Raw genomic sequence first — 24782 nt, 5'->3', positions numbered from 1 at the left:
AGGAAGTATGGGTCCTCCATCTTTGCTCTTTTTCTAGATTGTTTTAGCTATTCAGTGTCCCTTGAGATTCCATATGAATTTTAGGATAGGTTTTTTTAATTTCTGCAAAAAGAATGTCATTGGAAGGACAGTTTTGATGGATATAAAATTTGGGGTCAACAATTTTTTTCTTTTAGCATTTTGAATATATCAATGAGCTCACTGCCTTCTGGTCTCCAATATTTCTGATGAGAAATCTGCCAATATTGAGGATCCCTTGTATGTAATGAGTCTCATGTCCCTGTTTTCAAGATTCTGTTTTTATCTTTGGCTTTTGAAAGTTTGACTATAATGTGTCTTGTGTGGGTCTCTTTGAATTCATCTTTCTTGGAGTTTGTTGAACATCTTGGATGTTTATATTAATGTCCTTCATCAAATTTAGGAAGTTTTCAGCCACTGTTTCTTCAATTCTTTCTGCCTCTTTTTCTTTCTTCTGGGTCTCCCACAATACATATTTTTGTTTGCTTGTTATTGGCCCACAGGACCCTTCACTTTTCTTTAATCTTTTTCTTTCTATTCTAAGGACTTGATAATTTTCATTGTCCTACTTTCTTTTTAAAAAAATTTTTTTAAATGTTTATTTGTTTTTGAGAGAGAGAGACAGAGTCCAAGTGGGGGAGGGGACAGAGAGAGAGGGAGACACAGAATCCAAAGCAGGCTCCAGGCTCTGAGCTGTCAGCACAGCCCGATGCAGGGCTCAAACCCACAAACTGCGAGATCATGACCTGAGCCAAAGTTGGATGCTTAATTGACTGAGCCGCGCAGGCGCCCCTCCATTGTCCTACTTTCAGGTTTGCTGATTCTGTCTTCTGCTTGTTCAGATCTGCGTTTGAGTCTCTCCAGTGAATTTTTTATTTCAGTTATTATATTTTACATCTCCAGAATGTAAAATTTTCTTTTTGGTTTCTCTTTAAATTTCGCCTCTTTTTTGATATTTCCATTTTGTTCATACATTGCTAGCTTGACTTCCTCCACATCTTTATGATTCTTTGAGCATCTTTAAAATGGTTGTTTTAAAGTCTTTCTATGGTAGGGCTGCCTTTGGATCTTTTTCTTTAAAAAAATTTTTTTTAATGTTTATTTATTTTTTAGAGAGAGAGAGAGCATGAGCGGGGGAGGAGCAGAGAGAGAGAGGGAGACACAGAATCTGAAGCAGGCTCCAGGCTCTAAGCTGTCAGTACAGAGCCTGACACGGGGCTCGAACTCACCAACCATGAGATCATGACCTAAGCTGAAGTTGGACACCCAGACGACTAAGCTACCCAGGCACCCCGGATCTTTTTCATAGGCAATTTCTATTGATTTTATTTTATTTCTTTTGCCTTTGAATGGAATTTTCTTTGATTTTTTTTTCCTGTTTCTTAGTATGCCTTGTGATTTTGTTGTTGTTGTTGTTGAAAACTGGATATTTAAATCTGATAATATGGTATTCCTGTTAATCAGATTCTCCTCCTTTCCCAGGGTTTGCTGTTTCTTTAAAAAAAAAAAAATTTTTTTTTAACATTTATTTATTTTTGAGACAGAGAGAGACAGAGCATGAGTGGGGAAGGGTCAGAGAGAGAGGGAGACGCAGAATCCAAAACAGGTTCCAGGCTCTGAGCTGTCAGCACAGAGCCCAATGCGGGGCTTGAACTCAGCGGGGCTTGAACTCAAGGACCGGACCGTGAGATCATGACCTGAGCTGAACTCACGGACCGGACCGTGAGATCATGACCTGAGCTGAAGTCAGACGCTTAACGGACTGAGCCACCCAGGTGCCCCGCTGTTTGTTTTTATTTATCGTTCTTTTTTGATTGTTGTAGGCTCTTTGCCAAAGATTAACCTGAGGTATAAACTTAAGGTCTTTTTGTGTCCTTTCTCAGCCTGAATGTGTGGCCAATTTGTAATTTTCCCTGTATCAGCAGTTGCTTTTGAGAAAAAGAGAACAATGAAGGGAGGCAGAAGAAGTGCTTTAAGGCTTTAAATCCCCTGGAGGTAACTTTAGCCAGAGTAGGGGAGGGACTTGCAACAGTGGGGAAGTGCAACAGCAATGGCCATCCTCCTCTTTGTATGCATCTCTTTGATCAGAAACAGCAGTCAGTAACCAAAGCACTGGTCCCCCAGTAGTTGGGGGACAAGAGTTCTTTTTGCCCACTCTTGTTCCTGCAGGCTGTGTGCAAGCTGCTCCAGGAATATGTGCACAGCTGCTTGCCACTGCGGGTGGGGACTGTTACTGCACTAAAGAGCTGCAGTTGACTTTGCAAGCCATGCCCTGGAAGTTGCAAGCTCCAAGAGTTCCAAAATGGTTACATTAGACGGATTCTGCCAGCGCAGTTGTTAACAGTCTAGATGGGGAGACAGATTGCTGATGCTTCCTACTTTGCCATCTTCCCAGAATCCTCTCCTCTGATTTATTACTTCCTAAAATATTTTCTTTCCATAAGTCAGAGAAGAACTTAGAAAAATAATGGTTTAAAATCTTTTAAAATACTGTGATGGGCTAGTGGGGAGTGGGAGATAATTTTGTTATGTGCCAACCCAGAAATTTATAAATTTACAATATTGGCACAAATGAATCAGATTAATCTTATTTGGTAGACATTTTTAACCATATAAATTTGTTGTTGGGAATGTTAAAATACAGCCATCAATCTATATGTTTTCTTGATAAAGGCCAAACTCTTTATTTCACAGACAATTGTGGCTATTAACAAAGACCCAGAAGCTCCAATTTTTCAAGTGGCAGATTACGGAATAGTCGCTGATTTATTTAAGGTAAGCTGGCCATCAGAGAGGTGGCTGTTACCTAGCTTGTCATCCAAGAACCTTTTAGAGTTGGTAGAAAAGAGGCTATTATAGGAAAATCTTGTATGTGTTTGTACTGTGTGTCTTTATATATTAATACATTTACCAGTTTTGAGCTACTTAAAGTGAAGTTGTCCTGATAAATACATGACATTTATATAAAGTGTTATAACTTTCCCTTTAAGAGGGAGTCCATTGGGGCCATTTCTGTTTTTCATACTAACTTTTCCTCCCACTGGTATATCTTAGTGGTCAAATGACTGCCGTTAATTACTGTTCTTACGGGGGCGCCTGGTTGGCTCAGTGGGTTAAGCTTCCAAATCCTGATTTCAGCTCAGATCATGATCTTATGGTTCCTGGGTTCGAGCCCCACATAGGGCCCTGCGCTGGTGGTACAGAGCCTGCTTGGGATTCTTTCTCTCCAGTCTCTCTCTCTGCCCCTACCCCGCTTGCTCTCGCTTTCAAAATAAATAAACTTTAAAAAAAGAAAAAAAGAGGTAATCCATATTGTCTTTAAAATATCCACATGACTTTTGGCATCTCGTGTGCATAGTTAGTACACAACGTGAAGTGATTCAGGTAATTATAACCTAGAATCATATTTGACAGGTACCTTAAAGAAATTCACATCAAATACCCTCATTCAGAAATTTGCCAACAATGCTACAGCTTTTCAGGGAAAGAGGGGGCATTCAAGTCCATTTTAATCTGACTCAACCAGTATGCTCTGCTTGAGAGTTAAAGGCCTTCCTAACCTGATAAATGTAGGGGAGAACACTTATTTCCCACTCTTCATAGTCTTCACTGTTTTGAGTGTTCTTTCCACCCTGCCACCACCCCTGTAGTTACCCTACCCATGAGTGAAATTACTTTAGTGATATTGATGTGCACCTGATACTCATTTGGCCACATTTAAAGGTGATAGCTCATGCATGGCCTAACTGCTTTTTGTCCCTCAGGACCTGCCTACAAACTTCTAGGTTGCCTAGAAGTGCAGAAAGCACTCATGCAGGCATTGAGGCTCTGAAAGTAGCATCTAGCCCAGGGAGAAGTCGGTTTGCTAGAGTGAGGAACCCCTTGCACAGAATTACAGTGAGCTACCGCGGGCCTTAATAGAGAGGCTGCAGCCTGAGAATAGAGCCAGGGTGGTCCTCTTGGCAAGAGGATTGGCCCATTACCATGGCTCCACTAGCAGTGTATATGATCCAGATAAACTAATGAGTGTATTTTGAGAACACGTCTAAACTGTGAAGTATGTGTTCATAGGGCATCCTTCACCTCAGGAGCATCCCCCACCCCATCCCTCAAAGGGCCTGTATCTTGCCCTGGAAGAGTACAGCCCCGCTTCAGTGATCCTGGGGTCCTATAATTGAAATTTAGGATTTAGGTAGTTCTTCTGCAATTGTTACTTGGCCCAGCTGTGTAAGAACAATATATATAAGTTTTAAGTTTATTATGTTGAGAGAGAGAGAGAGCTAGCGCGCACATGCGTGGGTGAGCAGGGGAAGGGCAGAGAAAGAGGGAGAGTCCCAAGCGCAGAGCCCGATGTGGGGCTCAACCTCACAAACCGTGAGATCATGAGTTGAGCTGAAATCAAGAGTCCGATTCCTAACCAACTGAGCCACCCAGGAGCCCCTGTAAGAACAGTAATTAATGGCAGTCATTTGACCACTAAGATATGCCAGTTGGAGGAAAAGTTAGTGTGAAAAACAGAAATTTTTTCTATCTCTGTACAAGGATAACTTTGTTCAAGTACCAAGCATTTAGCTCCAGTGAGAAGGGGTAGAGGGATAAAGACCTTTTAAATAAAAAATATGAAATTAAACACTTCTGAACCCTATCCATGTATTGTGTTGACACATTCGCAAACAGACATCTACTGTAGTTTGCCTTTTATTTTTCTTCAAGAGAATGTTTTAATAAATTTGCAAGTTGTTTTGTTTATGTTTTTCTGTTAGCGTATTGTATATTGCAACCTACAGACAGGGCTTACTTGATAAATGGATGAAGTATTAGTTGGAAATTTGTGATGTTTATACGGTGGACACCTGCCTTGGGGCAGGAGCATCTTTGTAGCAATTACTGATGGAATGGTATCACACACACTGTGCTTCTTGCATTTAGGGGAGCTCCCAGGTTTGACATGAGAGAGAGACAGGTATGTGAGCGAGTGAGAGCGTGTGTGTGCTGAGAGAGGTATCTTGTTGAGAGTCCTAGGATAGTAGAAGTGGAAAGGGACCTCAAGAATCATTCAGTTAGATGATTTCCAACTGGAGATTCTCAAGCTGTTCTTGGTGTTTTAAGAAGCCTACATTTGATAATGTGTTTGGACTAAGACCTAACGTTTATTTGCTTTTAGCTAGAATTATATTAAGTTAGTGATTATCTCATCCTGCTCCGAAGTTCTGAAGCACAGTTATATATACCTTTAATTAATATAAAGGGAGGAAAGTTAATCCTTTAAAAAGCAGTCTGATTAGATTATAAAATATCAAAAATATTGCTTGGGGGGCACCTAGCTGGCTTGGTTGGTAGAGCATGTGACTCTTGATCTCGGGATTGTAAGTTCAAGCCCCATGTTGGGTATAGAAATGACTTAAAAATAAAATCTTTAAAAAAAAATTACTGCTTGAGTTGCAGCTTCCCATTAGCTACTACATGTATAACACAAATGAGTCATGTTCTTTTTTAAATTGTCTATGTCCCAAAGAGATGTGATTTGGGGAAGTTATTCTGCAAGTTTTTGGTACAACTAAGGCTCCTGATTCCATCCTTTCACTCATCACCCTGCCTTCCCATCTCATCAGGGACTGCCAGGTGGTTCACCACTACTGCTCTTTAATAAATCGCAGTAAAAAGGACTGCACCTTTGGCAGACTCTGGGAACTTAGACGGTATCCATCAGATTGTTTTGTCTGTTGAAATCAGAATGAGTATAATATAGATGAATATTGTAGTAATTCCGACCGAAGAGTGGACAAGGTAGTATAGTGACTATACTCCTCAGGGTCACCCTCTGTCTTTTAAAAATCAAATATTTAAAGGTATAACAATACATAATAGTACAATTATGCAAAATATGAGTGAGTGAGAGTATAATCTATTTCAGATTAAGACTTTAAAGAAAATACTGTAAGTCAGGGGTGCCTGCCTAGCTCAATTGGGAGAGCATGCAGATCTTGATCTCAGGGTTGTAAGTTCAAGCCCCACGTCAGGCGTAGAGATTACTTAAAAAAATAAAATCTTAAAAAAATATATCATAAGTCAAATAATAGTTATGTAAAAAGGACTTTTTTAGACTAAATTTCTGTGTAAAAATTTTAAATTTCAAACTATCACACATAGCGTGACTAATAATTCTCTAAGTGATACGGTATCCACCAAACTTCATGTCTGGAGTAAATGTAAATGTAAATTTATTCTTTAATATTTATTGTTTTATTTCACCCTTCAGTAATCATGAGTTAGAGACGACAAGTTGTTTTTTTCTTAATATAAGAAAAATAATATGGTACAGTAGTTAAGAGCTTTAATTCAGATTCTGTCTTGGCCACATACTAGTTAAATTATGTTGGCCAATTACTCAATTTTTCTGAATGTAAGCTTCCTCAAAAGTAATATAAATAATATACTACCTACCTTACATGGTTGTATTGAAAGTTAAATGAGATTATGCTGTACCTAGTACAGTCTTGGTTAAATATTAGCCTACCTGTTTGTATTTCTTTTCATAATAGGTACATAATAGGTGTTCAATAAATGGTAAATATTATAATCGGAGTCAGAGCGACAGAGCACAGGACACCACCCGACTGGTTGTTGTTGTTGTTGTTTTTAAAAGCTTTCCTGAAATTTAATTCACAAATGATAAAGTTCACCCTTTTAAAATGCAAAGTTCAGTGAGTTTTAGTATATTCAGAGTTATGCAACCATTAGCTATTTAATTCCAGAACATTTTCTTCACACTGAGAAGAAACCCCATACCCATATGCAGTCACTCCCTGTTCTGCACTCTCCCCAGCCCCTGGCAACAACTAACCTGTTTTGTGTTTCTATGGATTTGCCAATCCTGGGCATTTCATATAAATAGAATCATGTAATATATGGGCTTTCTGTGATTGGCTTCTTAGCATAATGTTTTCAAGATTCATCTGTGTTGTCTCCTATATCAGCACTTTCGTTTCCTTTTAGTGCAAAATAATATCCATTGTGTGGATATGCCTCATTTTGTTTATGCATTAATCATTTGATGGACATTTGAGTTTCTACTCTTTGGCTATTATAAATGCTACTGTGAGCATTTAAGCTTTTATACATACATATATGTTTTTATCTTGTTTGGGTATATATCTAGGAATGGAATTTCTGGGTCACTTGAAAACTCTATTTTTAGCATTTTGAAGAACTGTCAGATTGTTTTCCAAAGTGGCTGCCCCATTTTACGTTTCCACCAATAATGTATATGAAGGCTCCAATTTCTCCATACACTCACTAACACTTCTTACTATCCCATCTTTTTTGTTACAGACTTCCTAATGGGTATGAAATGGTAACTTGTTGTGGTCTTGATTTGTATTTCCTTGATAGCTAATGATGATGAGCATTTCTTCATGTCTTTATTGACCATTTATAATGTATTTTCTTTGGAGATATGTCTGTGCAAATCCTTTGCCCATTTTAAAGTTGTGTTATTTGTCTTTTTGTAGTTGAGTTATAAGAGTTCTTTATATATTCTGGATACAAGTTCTTTATTAGGTATATGATTTGCAAATATTTTCTTCCGTTCTGTGGGTTGACTTTTCCTTTTTTCTCTCTCCCTCTTTCTTTTCTTTTCTTTTCTTTTTCTTTTCTTTTGCAATTTACTTATTTATTTTTATTACTGGCTTTATTTTTTTTTTTTTAATTTTTTTTTTCAACGTTTATTTATTTTTGGGACAGAGAGAGACAGGGCATGAACGGGGGAGGGGCAGAGAGAGAGGGAGACACAGAATCGGAAACAGGCTCCAGGCTCTGAGCCATCAGCCCAGAGCCTGACGTGGGCTCGAACTCACGGACCGCGAGATCGTGACCTGGCTGAAGTCGGACGCTTAACCAACTGCGCCACCCAGGCGCCCCAATTACTGGCTTTATTAAATGAGTCATGAATCAGGCAGCATCCCATCTAACAAGTAGAGGGGAGCTCCTGTCTTTTCACTTTCTCGGTGTCCTTTGACGCATACAGGTTTACATTTTGTTGAAGTCCAGTTTATTTTTTCTTTTATTGCTTGTCCTTTAGTAGGTGTCATATATGTGAAACTTTTGTCTAATCCAGTACAATGATTATAGGCCTACAAATATCTGTTCTAAGTCCCCACTTTGATTTCCTTTGGGTATATACCTTTGAATTGCTGGATAATGTGGTAAATCTGTGTTTAGCTTTTCAAAGAATCTCCAAGCTGCTTTCTCTAGTGGCTGCACCACTTTACATTCAGCAGTGTGCAAATGTTCTAGTTTCTCCACATCTTTGTTAACAGCTGTTACTTTTCTTTTTTAAATATTTTAAGACAGAGAGAGAGAGAGCATAAGTGGGAATGGGGCAGAGAGAGAGGGAGACACAGAATCCAAAGCAGTCTCCAGGCTCTGAGCTGTCAGCACAGAGCCCTACGTGGCGCTCAAACTCATGAACTGTGAGGTCATGACCTGAGGTGAAGTCGGATGCTTAACCGACTGAGCCACCCAAGCACCCCAGAATATCTTATTTTAAATGTAAATTTATTTTCATTTAGTCTTACTGAATAGAGAGCTGCCTCTACAATATCTAAAATAAAAATAAGAATCCGGATCTTTGAGTTTGCTCAGGCTATAAGATATTCAGTGAACCGGAGTTGGCATTTTCTTTTCCCTAAGTAAGGCATTGTGTGGTATGCCTGGAAAGTCTGAGGTTAATCTAATAAAAAAGGATATAGATGATGGACAGAGTCCTCTTAACCCTATTTTGGGTAGTGTGGCAGGGAGACGTTCTGTAAGGTTTTTAAAAATTGTGTGTTCTAACTCAGGTTAAATGTTTCATTTAAAAGAAGTTGTTGGGCTCTAGCCTATTTTTCATGAAACACGTCGGTCCCATGTGAGGCTTGTTTAGCATGTCATCTGTGTGACTGGCATAAGCTCATGGTCTCTCCACCGAGGAAAGCTGGGACAAGTGGTGCCAGCACCTAATGCTGCCCCTTAGCTAATGCCTGCTGGCTCCATGGTAAACATGGGCCTTTTAACAGGCTGGAGACAAAGTGACATTCGGAAGAAACAACATGTCGACAATTTCCTTAATAAATTTTGTACGAACACATTATTTCCACCTAATGGAAATGTAGCTCTCTTAAATAATTGAGAGGCTATATTCATCAGTGGCGAGTTCAACTGGGATCTCTCTGAGCTAGGACAGTCGACAGCCCCATGGAAGACTGGGTAATTGATGTTTTACACAAGTGGCTCGGCTAGTTTTCAGGTGGGCTCCATGTGACCCTCCCCTGCAGTCCCCACTCACAGCCTCCTCTTGTCCAGGCTGAAAGCAGCTTCACACTGAAAGTTCCAGTTGCAGCCCCTGAACTGCCAAGACTAAGGGTTAGTAATTAATCCATTTTAAAATGGGAGCCAACTCCGTCAGTTTTCCTTCACTGTGGTTTCTTATTTTGTCTGTTGACCAGACATGGCATTAGCACAACCTTTATTTTCATAAAGAATGGTGAAATTGAATGTTCAGCGTGCAGCCTGTTTTTAAGTGCAGAAAGATAGTAACATGTGCTGAAGAAGCAACTGTAGTGTTTGTGGAAGGAAAGATGAGTGAGCAAACGAACAATGAGAAAACAAGTGCTGGGGGGGCCAGCAAGAGTCATGACTAAGGAAGAGACTTTGGTATGGACTTTGAAGGAAAGGCCAGAGTACAGTAAGGGAAGGAAGAATGCCCAGAAAACATAAAGGTAAAAAATACACATTACTCTCCACACAAAATAAAAATTGGACTCCCGTTTCTGTGGTGCCTTTGTAAGGTTTGTGGTTGTGTCAGAAAGGTTCCTAGGCAGTGCGTGGGCCAGTGGTCCTGCCAGCCGTGTGTCTGGGTGGTTTCTCCCTGCAAACGTGTATAGTCTTCCCACAGATGGGAGGGAGGCCACCGAAGGGGGGAGTTGGGTGGGGGAGGGGCACCTCGTGCCTCAGCAGTGATGCGCGTGGCTTCTTTTGGCCTCCGTGTACTTCTTAAGGAGCTATGACTGTAGCACACTAAAGGCTCAAATTGCTTAATTACTTTTATTTTTTTTAATTTGCAGGTAGTTCCTGAAATGACTGAGCTGCTGAAGAAAAAATGAGTTACCATATTTCAAGAAGGAATATATATCAAAGTATTCAGTTGAAGTAGAAATTCATGGCTAGTATAATCAAAAGTATGAAGAGCTAAATATCGTAATTTAAGAAAAAATTCTCACAGATGCCAGAATGCTTTTTTATGAGCCTGTTATTATATTTCTTTTTAATTATTTGTGGTTCCAAACAATTACTTTTTGAAATTTTCTAATTCTGTAATAAAATATATAATAATAAAACATTTCCACAGCTTTAAAACTACTACCAGAAATATGCCTAGCTTCATAAAGAAAAAAAACTGAAGAAAATGAGTAAAAATTGATTTATTCTTTGCCTGTCTTGTTCATGGAGGACTCTGGGTTTTATGCAAGATTATAAAAACGAATGCTCCCACCAGACTAATCATCTTAATATGATTATTGAGAGAAGGGAACTAGATTGGCAAATTCAGCTAAAAAAGCATGAATATTAAATATATTCCAGTCTTCAGAAAACCATAACTAATATGACAAAAGCAGATCTGATAAACCTGAATCTACTGAATATATTTAGTTGGCTTAAGTTAAATTAAATTTTCCATTTCATTTTAAAGTTTTGTCAGCTTATAGAGGAATTTGTGTCTATAAAGAAGAGGGGAATGGAGAAGGAGGGGCTGCTTTGCCACAATATGGCCTCTTTTGTTAACAGATAGTTTGATATTATGTTTAAATTCCTGCTCAGAGATTGCTTTGGCTTTTCTCTGGCCCTCCTGATGCTTCCTTTGGGTTCTCTTAGGAAGCAGCCAGGCATGGGAGATGGCCACACTTGCGGTTGCCTCTGGCACTCTCACTCTGCCCCCTAGGGCACAGCTGAGATCAAGAGTGCCACGGGGGCTAGAAGCTAGTATGAGTGCGAGACCAAGAACAGAGGCTAGTGAGGCTTGGTCCATTCTGTGGGAAGGTACAGGCAGTTATCTGGAGTCTGGAAAAGCCAGGAGCCAGCAGGCAAGTAGAATGAAGACAGTTGTGTCTGAAGCAGATCTGCAGAAGTTGTAGTAGTTAACAGGACGAGGAAACCTCAGGGAGGGCATAGGAAGTGACCAGTGGTACATGAGGGGAGGGGCGGATGTTGTCAAACAGTCCCTTTATGTGGCCAGCCTGGGGCTTGGCTAGTTGAACTAACCAACTAGTTGAACTGATTTGTGTCATAATCCCTTGCTATGAAACACTTTTAGAAGTTAAATGCCTCTGGCATTTCAGCCTTCTTGAACCTAATAGGATGAAAAGATGGCAATAAAATGAAGCACAGCATTGTACAATGTCAGGGCTGAGAGCAATCATCTGGTTCAGCTCCCTTGTTCAGATGGGACACTGAAGCACAGAGAAGTGGTGAAGAAAACGAAGACTTGTCCAAGACCACAGGTTTGAGGCTCTTCCCAGGGGAGTAAACCTTGCTTAGGGCCCTCTCCCTTTACCCTGTTGGACACTGTACCTTGGGGATAGGAGAGATGCACAGGTGACAAGTGGAGAGGGACCCCTAGTCTGGGGTGTGCTGGCTCAGGGAGGACCAGTCCCAGGTGGCACGTCTGTGTGGTTCCCAGCCTCAGAATGGAACTGATTGGTCTTTCTCTCCTTTGGTTTCCTCCTGTCATGACCACCACACCCCATCTCCATAATAGCATCAAGTACTACGCGCTTACTATATGCTAGGCGCCACTGGAACACTTCACACTTATTAAACCTTCAGTCCTCACAGCACACTGTAGGATAAATGCTATTATTATCCCTATTTTTACAGATGAGGAAGCTGAGGCACAGCGAGGTTCTGTAACTTGCCCAAATTCAGATAGCCTGTACATGAGAGCCAGGATTTGAAACCAGGAAGTCTGGCTTCAGAGCCATGGTTTCACCAGTGTGGGTTTCTGCCTCACCTCGACCCAAGGAACAGGGAGACTTGCTGCACAGTAACCTCAGGTAAAGGGCGCTAAGTACTCAGTGCCAGGTGGGCTGGGCACACATTCAGGATCCTAGCTGGGGAGGAGAGATGGTGTTCTGGGTTTGTCTCTCCAGCAGGATTTTATTCAACTCAGAAGCCCCTCTAAGTGCCTACTTAGAGTTTACCTTAAAAAGGCAGCTGTGCAGGGTGGTGGCAAATTGTTAAAACTATAATATATGCCAGAAGGTGCAATTTGGTGTGTTCTTTTCATACCATGTTTTATTGGACACCAAGCTGTCAGCTCCTAATGACTCTGCCCCTATATCAGGCTTGAGGACTCAGAAGAACAGCTGGAAGCAGTGTGGGGAAAGATGTTAGGGGTAGCTTTCTTTAGTGTGTGTGTGGGTGTGTGTGTTTTCTGCTTTTCTCCCTAGTTTTTTGAAGTCTTTGGTTAGCCTCATACAGCCCCTGGGAGTTGGGTGGTCTGATTACTTTGGCCAGACAATCCCTGAGAGAGCAGAAATACACATGTTGAAAGCCAGCCCTGTGAGCAAAGAGCTGAATAGGTCCTTGAGGCCATCTAAATCAAGCAAATGACTACCTCACTCTATGGACTGAGACCCAATGAGAGCCTGATCTCAGCTTTTCAGTAGTTGAGAAAGCACGAAAGCCAGCATTTTCCCTAGTGTAGTTCTCTCAGCAGTACTGTGGGGGGACATTCCCTGCTGGGTTCCCTGGCCCACCTGCTTTGCTGTGTGGGACTACGGAGTAAACACTTAGAAGAGTCTGGCCCAGCCACTGCCCTGAAGTAGCATCCTGCTGGGTTCTAAGAATACAGGCTTCTGGAGGCACAGCCTTTCCCCCCAAGATTTTGCAGCTACCATGAGTGATTAGAAAAGCATACAGTATGAACATATACAGAGAGGGCTTCCTTAGTGGGCCGGCCCCGTCATTCTTTCTGGGGTAGAGGCTTTGATATCAGTATGTGGGGTAGAAGTAGAAACAGATCTGAGCTCACATAGATGCTTGAAGTGGTCAGAGATGGAGACTGGGATTGGAGGGGGGAGTCAGGAAGGGGGTTGAGGCTGATAGGTAATTAAGGCCAGATTGTGGAGGCCATTGACTGATATACTGAGGAATTTGGACTTTTCCCTCATAAGTCAGTGGTTCTCAAACTTTGCCCTCAAGGAATACTGCTATTTCAGGAGCTGGACCAGGAATGGTACCGGGAAAGGTATAGAGGTCTTTTCCTGATTTGCAGGGAAAATCACTAGAATTTTCCCAATCCTGTCTTACTTTTTTCCCCCCTAAAACTTTGGTGGCTGCTATGCCTTCTCTTAGGAATATAAGCAATATGTCTGTATATCGGGGCACCTGGGTGGCTCCATCAGTTAAGCAGTTAAGTTTCTGACTTTGGCTCAGGTCATGATCTTGTGGTTCGTGAATTTGAGCCCTCCATCAGGCTCTGTGCTGAGAGCTCAGAGCCTGGAGTCTGCTTCAGATTCTGTGCCTCCCTCTCTGCCCACCCCTGCCCTGCTCGTGCTCTCTCTCAAAAATGAATAAACGTTTAAATTTTTTTTAAATAAATATGTCTGTATATCAAGAATGTTCCACAAACTGCTACCTGACTTCCTGAGACCTTGCCACCTGAGCAAGTCTTAAGCACCCTCCTAGCAAAAAATTGACTTTTTTTTCAGGAGGGTCCCATAATCTAACCTAGGGAAATAATCTAACCTGGTGGTATATTCAGGATAGATGGAGCAGAAGATGGAAGAGATTGGAAGGCTGTTGCAGGAATCCTTTGGCCTTTTGCCCCAGATGGGTTTGACTGAAAGCTCTTTGGTTACCAAATGGGTCCCTGGAGACTGTGGAAATGGGTCCAGTCCTGTGGGCGAGGCTGGCAGAGAGTGGGGGCTCTTCCTCCTGGGATAGTGTGGGAGCCATGCTGCCGGTGGAGCCTGGGCGTGTCTATACAGGGCTGGAGGGCTTAAAACGCCAGCCATAAGTGCTCTCTGCTATCTTTCTGAAAGGGATGATCAGCTTGGTTGCATTTCACGCTCTCACGAGGGATTTTTGTCTTGGTCTACATAAAAGTGGGCTTAAAAGGCTGGGAAACCCAAAAAACACTTGATTACAACAGATGGATTTGGTTAGCTATTGCTGAGCTAAAGGAAGTTTGATAACCTTGTAAAAAGCCCATATAGGGTGATATACTGCCACAATTTCATAGTGCCCTAGGTTTTAAAAAATGTTTTGTGTGGGGCGCCTGGGTGGCACAGTCGGTTAAGCGTCCGACTTCAGCCAGGTCATGATCTCGTGGTCCGTGAGTTTGAGCCCCGCGTCGGGCTCTGGGCTGATGGCTCAGAGCCTGGAGCCTGTTTCCGATTCATGCTCTGTCTCTCTCTGTCCCAAAAATAAATAAACGTTGAGAAAAAAAAAGAAACTGCTCTTCTCTAAAAAAAAAAAAAAAAAAAAAAAAATGTTTTGTGGAGAGCACAAGTGAAGAAGAGTTGCTAACTGTTGGTTTATAAAACACTTTCATGTAAGTTACCCCATCAGAGGTGGAAAGGGTGAAGAAATCAGGCTCTCAGAAGGTGATTTCCCCAGGTCACAAAGCAAATGGTGAAACTAGAACACACCAGAATTTGTGGCAAATATTATTTATTAAGAATCTACTAGGTGCATTTTATTATCCTTCCCTAATAAAACCCTAATACAACAATCCCCCAAATGGATATTGTTATCCCTGCTTCGTGGATGAACAAATGGGCTGAGAGGTAACCAGAGAGGCGCAGTCAGTGAAATGTGGAATCTGAACAGGACTCCAGGTCTAGAGTCCCTTTCCACCACACCAGGCTGCCTCCCAATGTCTCCCAGCTTCTCCAGGACTCTTCTTCTGCTGACATTGCCCCAAAACAGTGAGCTTGTCATTAGAAGCATGGAACAGAGATGGAATTAGGAATTTATTGGGAAGGAAGCTGGCAATTACTTTCTATGGTATCTGGATTGGTGCGTGGTCAGGTCCTGGTGAGGCTTCACTTGTCTGGGTTTCTGTCTTTGCCTCCCACAACTGGTTGTCAGGTTTGCTACTATTTCTGCGCTCACCTCCAGCTCAGAGGGCTGTTCTCTTTCCCAGTGTGGGGTTGCGTGGGGAACATTGGGGACTGAACAGTTCAGGACTGAACACTGAATGGGCTGGTCATAGGGACACTTGTGTTCTTATCCTGGTTTTGTTACTGCCTCAGAAGCAACCTGGTCATGTTCCTTCTTTTGGGATTCATTTTCATCATCTGTAAAATGGCAAATTGGATTTGGTAATCTTTCAAGCTGTCTTTAAGCTTTAATCTTAAAGCTTAAATGTGTTGGCAGATCTCAAACAAAGGCAGATGGAGACAAAAATTATTTTTGAGAGCTTTTTATGTCCAGGATGCTCTGCTGAACCCTTTACATATATTACCTCATTCTCGCCTCCTCATCCCACAAGGCGTAGTAGCGGTCCCCACTCTCCAGGTAAGAAAACCAACACCTACAGACCTTAAAACACTTGCCCAAGGATTCATGACTAGTAAATGGAGACCTTAGGCCAAATTCTCTCAACTACATATCCTGTCCTCTCTGGGATCATGGTGGACGTATCTAATGAATGCAGCCTGGCTGAGGCAGGCTGACACAGAGAGGAGCAAGATGAGACAGCTGAGCCAAATTCAGAGGGAGCTGTCAAAATAACCAAAGAACTGCACCCCAGGCAGAAGGCCCAGCAAGGACAAGGAACAGAAACACCAAGAACATGACTGACTCTGGACCCCAGTCCCTGAGTCCCCATCTAGCCCGACATTCCTCAATTCTGAGCCAGTCTTTGCTCAGGGAAGCAGGGGTCTTTGTACTAGAATCTGGATCTGGTCTGCACACTGGCTATCTTTTGCAACATTTAGCAAACCCAGGTCCCAGAACCCCACATCCCTTCTTTATGCAGTGGAGGCAGAGGTGAGCCTACCTAGTTATGAGGCATAATTGATGTTGAGGAGGCTCCTAGAGCGCTTGGTGAAAGGTGCCCCATAAATCTCAGACACTGAAGGATTCTTCCACATTCATCACAGTGTTTAATGTCCTGATTGATCTCTAGGGTAGTCAATTTCATTTGCTTGTTTCAAGATGAACAGTCTGCTCCCCTATGCTGTAGCCTACGGCTCTGCATAAGATTATGCTAGCGTGGTCTCTTTGGTAGCGTGCAGTAAATTCAGCAAATGTTCCATCATTTTATTTGGATAATTGAATTAACTATTCACCAGGAGACACTACCAAACTTTTCAGCACTGGAGCGAAAAAAAAAAAATCCTTGCTCAGTTTATGTTGGAAAAACAGGCTTTTAGCTTGTACTGGAAAAGGGGGAGGAAAGGCAGATAAGGTGCTTCCTGTCTGGGGAACAACAGTGCTCTCTTAGCTAACTCAGGGTGACTCCAAGGCATTACCTACAAAGGAACTGTTGGGGATATGAGAGCAGGGATGAGCTCTGTAGGAGCAGACAGTGGCTTGGCTGGCAATGGGGCTGGGGGGCAGGGCTCACACCCTGTCACCACCCATATACCTCCATACACCACACTAGCTGCTGCAGCAAATGAAACAACTGAGCATCTCCTGCACAGCCTTCCCCAGAAGTGCTGAACATGGGCAGGCAGTGCAACACCCCAGACATCTATTATTAATAAAGATGGTTTCTGTTTGTGTCTCCCTTGACACATTCTCAAAGGGCTTTCCCTTCCATTATGTCATTAGCTATCCCAGCAACCCTCATGGGGGCAGGGAGGCTGGGAGTTATTATTCCTGTTGTACAGGGGGAGGAAGTGGGTCCAGGGATTCACTTGGAGCCGTGTAACTGGAAACAGTGCTGGATTGAGAATCCAACTGCCTGGGCTTAGACACACTCTAGATGCAGAACAGTACCTGAGGTGAAGGATGGAGGTGGAGTGATCCTGACTTCTCTCCAGTCTTGAGAAGTCCATTCAAAAGTTGGGGTTAACCATGCCAGCCCCTAGAGTTGTTGGGTGTCCTTGTTAAGCAACTCTACACAAGTATCCTGTTGACTGGTTAGTAAGAAACTCTTTTAAGAAGGCTTCCTTGGACCTTATTTGAGGCTCTCTGTAGCTCAGAGTAGAGCTTCCACTCTTAGTCTTTCTCTTTAGAGATGAGGAAGTTGCACCAGAGAGGAGCATGGAGGCAACACCAGAACAAGAGCTTCTGTCAAGAGCTGTCTTGGAGTGAGATAGAAGTTCCTGAACTGAGGGTCATGGATGGAATGAATACCCACCACACTAAAGAGAATCCCAGACCACTAGCCTCTGACCATGCAGGATCTATGAAGATCCCCACAGTTGTGGACTTGATCTGAAAAGCCAAGGCTTGGGTTAGATGCATTGCACTGAGCTGGCAGGCAAGGGGCCGGTACGTTCTTCAGTGGGGGAGGGCCTTACAGCTCTCCAGTCCTGGGCAGACTTTGAACCAGGTCTGCAGGGCTCTGGTCCAGCTCTGCTGTGAGCTGCTCAGTAGCCCTGCAGGCTCTGAGCCTTGTCCTCTTGTCAGGGTGGCACCCTGGCCGCAGGATTGGCTCATCTCCAGCTACGGTGGAAAGGCTGAGCAGCGAGGCTGGCTCTGCAAAAGGGGCCATGGCACTCTGCAGACACAGTGGGCTGGTACCTCTAGACTGAGAGGGCCATGTGGGCTGATGAATGGCCTGGGGGGCTGAGTCCAGATTTCTATCTCCTGCTTCCCCCCACCCCCTTTTTCCTTCTTTCTTTTTAAAGAAAGTGCAAGAGTGTGTGAGCATGGGAGGGGCAGAGGGAGAAAGAGAGAGAGAGAGAGAGAGACAGAGACAGAGAGAGAGAGAGAATCTTAAGCAGGCTCCATGCCCAACACGGAGCCCCTTGCCAGGCTCTATCTCAAGACAGTGAGATCATGACCTGAATGGAAATCTAGAGTCGGAGGCTTAACTGACTGAGCCACCCGGGTGCCCCTAGCGACTGTTCTCTTATTGACACCCAGTTTAATTCCAGGAAGCTCAATCCAGCATATCCAGCATGACATCTGACTGAGATATACCTGGGTTTGAATCCTGCCACTAGTTTACCACTTAGCTGTGTGCCCTTGGGCAAGTCATTTAATCCATCATTCTGTGCCTGTTTTTTCCTCTGGAAAGCAAGGAAAAGAATGCCACTTTGCAGATTGTGATAAAGAGGGAAGGTCGCAGAGAGCACCTGTGACAACAGGAAGTGAATCAATGGGAGCCATTATTGTTATCACCCCCTCATTGGCTCATAAGAGACAGTGGCTCTTACCTAAGCTCTATTCCCTTCTGGGAGGGCACCAGAGTGGGCTCTGTGAAAGGGTGGATGAGTAAGGGGAAACCATTTCCCAGAGCTGCAAACCTCCCAGGGAGTGCTCAGGCTCCATCTCCACTGACCCCCAGCTGCCCACCAACCATAACTCTGGGCTATGGCACCCAGGGGAGCAGTGAAAGCCAAAGCTTTTACCCTCCTCCTCCTGCATTCCAGGCCTTGGGACTCCACCCCATGCCTGTCCCCAGGCAAGCAAGTGGCTTCCTCCATCTGTGTGCACCCTCTAATGCTATGATTGTGGGCTCTGTCCTCTGAGAGGACCTCCTCTTTGTATCTCTGTCCTCAGTTTTATTTATTTATTTAAAAAATTTTTTTTTAACGTTTATTTATTTTTGAGACAGACAGACCATGAACGGGGGAGGGTCAGAAAGAGGGAGACACAGAGTCCAAAGCAGACTCCAGGCTCTGAGCTGTCAGCACAGAGCCCGATGCGGAGCTCGAACTCACGGACTGCGAGATCATGCCTGAGCCGAAGTCGGCCGCTTAACCGACTGAGCCACCCAGGCGCCCCTGTCCTCAGTTTTAATTGGCCCATGGGGCAATGCTAACACTGGTACTGCCCGTTCAGGCATGAGGCCAACATTGAGTGCTCAGGCAGACTTTCACCTCACAGCAGTTCGCAAATTCCCTAAGAAATCAGCTTTCAAAAGTAGAGCTCTTCTGTAAACCCCATTTCTAGATGGGGAAACTGAAGCAGAGAGCAGGTGCCACTTGCCTAGCATCTTACCCCATTGCTCTCCTCCCTGTCCTGTGGTTTTCTCTGGAGTAGAAGTCCAGAGCAGAGGCGAGTGCTGGCTAGGAGTGGGGTCTCTCCTCTGGTGCAGGGCAGGCTCCACCACCTGTTGGGGTACCCTAAGAGCTGGGCCAATGGGAGCTCAGCAAGCTGGGTTTGGCTGAGGACAGTAGCTGTTTCTAGTCCAGCAGGTGCAGACCACTAATTACAGACCCTTATGGCTCCTACCCTAGAGATTATAAATCATGTAATACCCTCCACCCATTATGTGACAAAAGCTGTGAGTACCACTTTGCTTCCAAAAGCTATGAAAGCTGGGAGCCTTAGCACTCAACACACTACCAGGTGGATTTGGGCTCCAGGTTCAGTGCCTCTCTTATTAGTGTCTGACCTCAGGAAAGTCTCTTAAACCTATCTGAACCTCAGTTTCTTCCATCTGTGTAACAGGGCTAGTATACTGGCCTCACAGGATTGTTGGAAGGCTTAAAGGAGCTCCAGTAGAGGCCCTAGTGAAGCGCTCAGTAACGGAAACTGTAATGACATTGCTAGCCACTCAGAATGCCTCAGATTACTCCCCCCAAATGGCTCAAGTGGACACTGCTCATCTCCCCAGGAATCAAGTGGATGCTCTTTGCCTGCATGTGGTCATACCTTACAATTTAGCCATCTTTCCCAAGTGGCTCTGCCCAAGCTTGTGGCCTTTTATGCACAGTTCTGGGGTTCTAATGGGACTCAGGCCTGATCCCTGTTTTTGAGGACCAAGGGGAGGCAGGCAGGGAAGCAGATGCTGACCCAGCCATGGGATCACTGCACTATCATGATGAGTCCACATGAGGACACAGAAGTCCTGAGGACACCCTGAACTATAGGGAGGGACTAGTGAGATACAGTGAGAACAACCTAAAGGTGGAGGGGACAAAGAACAGGTTGGGAGGGTAGCCAGAAGGACAGGTAAGTGGAAGGGGCTATGAACACACTGAGAAGTTCAGCTGGGGCAATGGGAGCCCTTGGAATTAAGTCTTCCCTTTTGTGTACATATAAAACAAAACATAGCGGTTATAAACACAGAATTCCTTGGAGGCTTTTCAGCGAGGGAGACACGCACCAGGCTCATCAGCCTGGAAGGGCCCACTAGTGGAATGTGGAACCAGCGGTGGCGCCTGGGCCTCAGCAAGGCTGTGATGGGGTTTAGGGCAGGTGCTTTGAAGGGCAGAATGGCCAGGATTTACCACTGCTTGTGAGGGATGAGGAGGGAGCCAATGATGCCCATGCCATGCATGGTAGTAGCTGGGTAGATGATGGTGCCCTGGCTGGGAACTTGGGAGGAAGAGCAGGCTTCAGGCAAGATACCGCACTCGGTTGTGGACCTTTGGAGTTTGAGGTCCCCAAGGAATGGAGACCTGGGTCAGGGAACTGGGTGTGGGAACTGGTGTTGTCAGCAAGGAAGGCAAAATTCCAAGCTCTGTTTTGGTGGGGAGATGAAGGAGCAGGAAGAGACCAGTGCAGTCACACAGCCAGGCAGTGTGAGAACTTCCTGCCTGGGGTCCAGGGCTCCTTCCACTCTGTAGAGGCCTCAAGAGCTGCTGGGTGCGGCTTGGGCCTACCTGGGTGGCTTTACACCAGGCCAGGCCAACCCAAACCCACTCATGCTTCTTCACCTGGGCTAGCAATTGCAAAGGAAAACCTCTGCCAACCAGAAGTCTCAGTGCAGTTGGTTTTTATTATTAAAGCCAAGATTGGAAAACAGCTGTCCCCCCACCCCCCCAGTGACCCTCCCACCCACCTCCAGATTCATCTCATTATGTCCTATGAAGGTGAAAACTAGACTTGTCTGGAAAAGACTCAGAAATGCTCATGCCGAATGAGAATGAGGATGAATGAAATAGGCTCAGATGGTGGTCTTTGTATGATTGTGTCGGCTCCACCCAAGATTCCCAGAAAAGACGGCTTGGGGGTGGGGCTAGATAGCCCCTGCTCACAGTGCTGTTCCCAAGGGTCCGGGGTGGGCACCAGGAACAAAGGCAACGGAAGAGGCTGGGCTGCCCCTGCGCTCTACCCTGCTGAAGCTGGGCCACAGGCTGGTTTTTGTAAAAATGGTTTAAAAAGACCCCAGCCATGAGCACCACCCTCCCCTGAGCAGGGCCAGAAGAGGTGCCAGCTCTGGGCTTTGAGGTCTGAGGCATGTGGCCTCCTGGCCTGGTGACACCTCCCTGGAGGCAGGCAGCACCCTGAGGGAGGCCAGGTGGGCTCCCGGGCCTTGAGTGATGCCCCTGGTTGCCTCTGGGGCTCTAGGAGAGCATCCAGATAGCTCTCCCTCCTCCTCCCATGCAGCCCACCTGGAGGCTCTAGGCTTCAGGGACCCTGTGCAACTTTTGCTCTTTGGATTCCAAAGATCTGAATTTCTCCTCCAGCATGGGTGCAGCAGGCTGGAAGTGGATGACAGGCTTGATCTGAAAGACAGTGAAGCCCTCCTGATTCTTCTGGTTGAAAAGACTTACCCTGTGCTCCAGCTCGGGGCTGGTTTGGGCCGAGCCCGCTGGGCTGGGCCAGGTGACAGGGGCTGGGTCCAAGGCCCTCTGGGATGGGCAGGGGTCCTCTGATAGGGAGGACAGCAGGTCCTGGACCGTGGCCTCTGCCATCTGCTGCTGGGGTGGTAGAGGCAGTGGCTGAGGAGAGGGGCTGGGCTCTGAGGACGGCTCCTCACGGGTGGTACTACAGTCTGTGGAGGAGCCCAGTGTCTGGCTGCTGTTGCTCTGGGCCCGGGTGACGGAGCTGTGAGCAGAGCGGGAGGCGCTCTCGGAGGTGGCACTTGCACGGGTGCCATTGCTGCTGAGCTTCAGGGGCACATCGACTGAGAAGAGGTCAGAGGAGACGTTGGGCTGGTGGACATCGATGGCAGCTGTGGTGACTACACACACAGCTGGCTCTGGAACACCACTGTCTGCAAGAAAGGAGGGGATGCTGGTAACACTTCTCCCTATGCCACACCTCTGCAGGCCCTGATGCGGGTGGCTCTGACCTGAATGGTGGACAGTGAGTGTGCCTGGGCTCTGCTGGGGGGGTAGGGGGGGTTGGTCTGTGGTCCAATTTCCCAATGTTTGCTGGCCTGCCCTGAGGGAGGATTATGCCCTGCCCTCGTCTTGGTGAACTCGTGTGGACATGGGACACGCACTGGTCAATTATCTGTGAGAACTGATCTGTGGCATCTATATAAACGGTAAACGGCTGTTGCTCTGCCTGGCAGTCAGCAATGCTCTAGAATAGATGGTAGCTGTTCTGCCCACTGGGTGCTGAAGGAAAGATGACAACCTGGGAGCAGAGTACCTGGATGATCTGCCATGGACCTTTGTTGATTTAGTTAAACCACAGTGCTGCTGGGGTTATTAATGCCAACATCCTAACTCAGAAGGCATGAGGTACCAGGACAAGGAATTTGGGTTTCATGGTCAGGGGGAGTCATTCAAAGTTTTAACTGGGGCTAGTCTGAGAGTGACATGATCAGAGCTGTGTCTTCAGAAGATTGATTCATCCCTGAAGGAAGCATTGCAGGGGGAGGACAGAGGACACTTCAGAAGGTCTTTAAGTGAAAAGTATCCAGGGGCCAAATTACAGTGGGCAGGCACAGTGAGGGCAAGGTCTCTCTCCCCAAAGTTGTGGGGTGAGTGCACTGGGTGAGAGGTCTGAGCTAGAGATGATGGTGTTTGAAATCAGCAGATTGGATGAAGCTTTGAAAAAGAGAGGGAGAAAAGAGATCTTGAGGGGGCTAAATTATAGAGAAGAAAAAAATCCAATGCATTATACATGTCACACAATGTAACATTCTAGTCTTACAATGGAATATATAAGGATTTGAAGGCTGTGAAATACAAACTATAAGGTTTAAGACACTGGCTAAGGAGAAACAAGACACTGAAGGCCTGCGTATTATTTTACACTTGATCTTAGCCAAAAGGCTGAGAACCAATAGGCCTGCATATTATTTTAAAACTCAACCTTTCCCGTAAGTGGAAACCACTAGGCTCCCCTGAAACTTCTTTCAAGTGCAAGAATGGAATGTAACTGGAGCAAGGACATGCCCCACACCTGTTGCTCCTCAAGCCCAACTACCTCACCCCCATCATGATCATGCTGAAAGGGTCCTCAGGTTGAGAGGCACTGAGGTCACTCAGATTTCTAACCTCCAGCCCCCCTTTCATATGAGGGTCCCACATGCAGCCCTCATTGGTAATCACAGAGTACTCCACCCTTGACATCCATAGCTGGGTGCTGGACTTGGCTGGGAGTTAAAGCTCCAGGTCTTTGAACTCTGCCTGCAGTTATGGTTCACAGGCAACAGAAGATGGGCACGCCAGGCCGAGTTGTCCCCACTCTCAACATTAGGGGTTGCGTGGGGCCACAGAGAGGTTCTGGTATGTGCAGATCGGCCCTGGACACAGACTCACCACTGCTGGGCCCATTGTAGTACTGACTGATGTAGCTGTTCATGTCATCTTTCACTGCGGCATCTATGCAGAGGACAGAGAAAGGTGAGTGTGGTGGCTCGCCAGGCTGTGGCCAGTTCATGTCCCTCCCCCAGTACTAAAGCCCCTACCCATCACCATGAGAGGAGGTGCTGTCTCCCAGAGGCTCTCTGCTGCTTTCCAATCCTCAGTGGGGCTCTTCACCAAGGCTGGGCTGGCCTGGGTATCAGGGACCCAGGTCCTCATGAAGCATCTGGCTTGACGTGTGACACGGGCAGGGCCCTTTCCTTCTCTGTCTTCAGTTTCCCCATCTCTGAGATGAGGGGTGTGGAAACAGTTCCTCAGGGTTTTCCCTGCCTGGATGGCCTAAGTCTCTGAGTCTACCTGAGGTTCTCAGGGTGACCGGAAATGCCATCCTCAGTACAAAAGTCTCAAAGCCCTGCAAGTGGCCACACACAGACAGCTGCAGAGGCTGATCACTGATGACATCCCCTTGGCTCATCCATCTGAGTACCTAGTCTCCCATGCAGTACAGGGATGGACCAGGGGCTGCGCTTCCCCACTACCTAGTACAGGGTGAGTGCTCAGTAAATAGTTACTGCATGAATAATGCATGACAAGGTATAAAGCTGTTCAGATCAAAGGAGATGACATGGGATCAGGATCTCAAAGAAACGGTGGTTCATCATCCTGATAGGAATGAAGAGGGAATGGGAGAGAGGAAAGGTGAGAAATTCAGAGTGGCCTGAGAATGGGAGGACAAGCAGATGACTGGAGACCCCAAAAGCCATCCCAAGGAGCTTGGCCTTGTTATGAGGGCAGTGAAGAACCACATGAAAGTTTGAATGCGGTCAGGTGTGACTCACTCCCAAGGTTGTGGGGTGAGTGGTTCAGAAGGTGCCAGGATTTAGGCAAGGAGACCAGAGACGATGCCCAGGTGAGGCTCACAGGTCCTGGGGAGGGAAGTGGTGCCTGATGGGACAGAAGGGAGGGATCAGAGTCAAGTGATAATCAGGAGGGACCTGGCATGGTTTGGAGAGTAACAAGATGATCTTTGACTCAGTTTGGTAACTTGTCAGCTGAGCTCAGGGTATGCTCCATTAGCAACCGTGGTCTCCCCTGGGTCCTAGG

General features: G+C 45.4%; 2 protein-coding genes across 5 annotated transcripts in view; one reads left to right on the top strand and one right to left on the bottom strand.

Annotated features, from left to right (window-relative positions):
* ETFA (electron transfer flavoprotein subunit alpha) overlaps window positions 1–10484 on the top strand; it is a 77615-nt gene extending 67131 nt beyond the window's left edge. For 2 of the 4 annotated variants that reach the window (XM_045448980.1, XM_045448981.1), the window contains exons 11-12: window positions 2713–2793; window positions 10122–10484. In XM_045448980.1, the coding sequence (XP_045304936.1) occupies window positions 2713–2793; window positions 10122–10160 (120 nt within the window). In that variant the 3' untranslated portion in view covers window positions 10161–10484. The remainder of the gene's footprint in view (window positions 1–2712; window positions 2794–10121) is intronic. The other 2 variants (XR_006704505.1, XM_045448982.1) reach the window with 2 other exon arrangements.
* A 10475-nt stretch (window positions 10485–20959) lies between these two features.
* TMEM266 (transmembrane protein 266) overlaps window positions 20960–24782 on the bottom strand; it is a 125604-nt gene continuing 121781 nt past the window's right edge. Inside the window, exons 10-11 of the mRNA XM_045448970.1 lie at window positions 23634–23696; window positions 20960–22132 (exon numbers count right to left, since the gene is read on the bottom strand). Coding sequence (XP_045304926.1) covers window positions 21537–22132; window positions 23634–23696 — 659 coding nt within the window. The 3' untranslated portion in view covers window positions 20960–21536. The remainder of the gene's footprint in view (window positions 22133–23633; window positions 23697–24782) is intronic.

The sequence above is a fragment of the Leopardus geoffroyi genome, chromosome B3 (genome assembly GCF_018350155.1).
Source record: "Leopardus geoffroyi isolate Oge1 chromosome B3, O.geoffroyi_Oge1_pat1.0, whole genome shotgun sequence".
In the NCBI taxonomy this organism is placed as follows: Eukaryota; Metazoa; Chordata; class Mammalia; order Carnivora; family Felidae; genus Leopardus; species Leopardus geoffroyi.
Note: the sequence above shows the minus strand (reverse complement) of the source record. Positions and strands in the feature narration are given on the sequence as shown.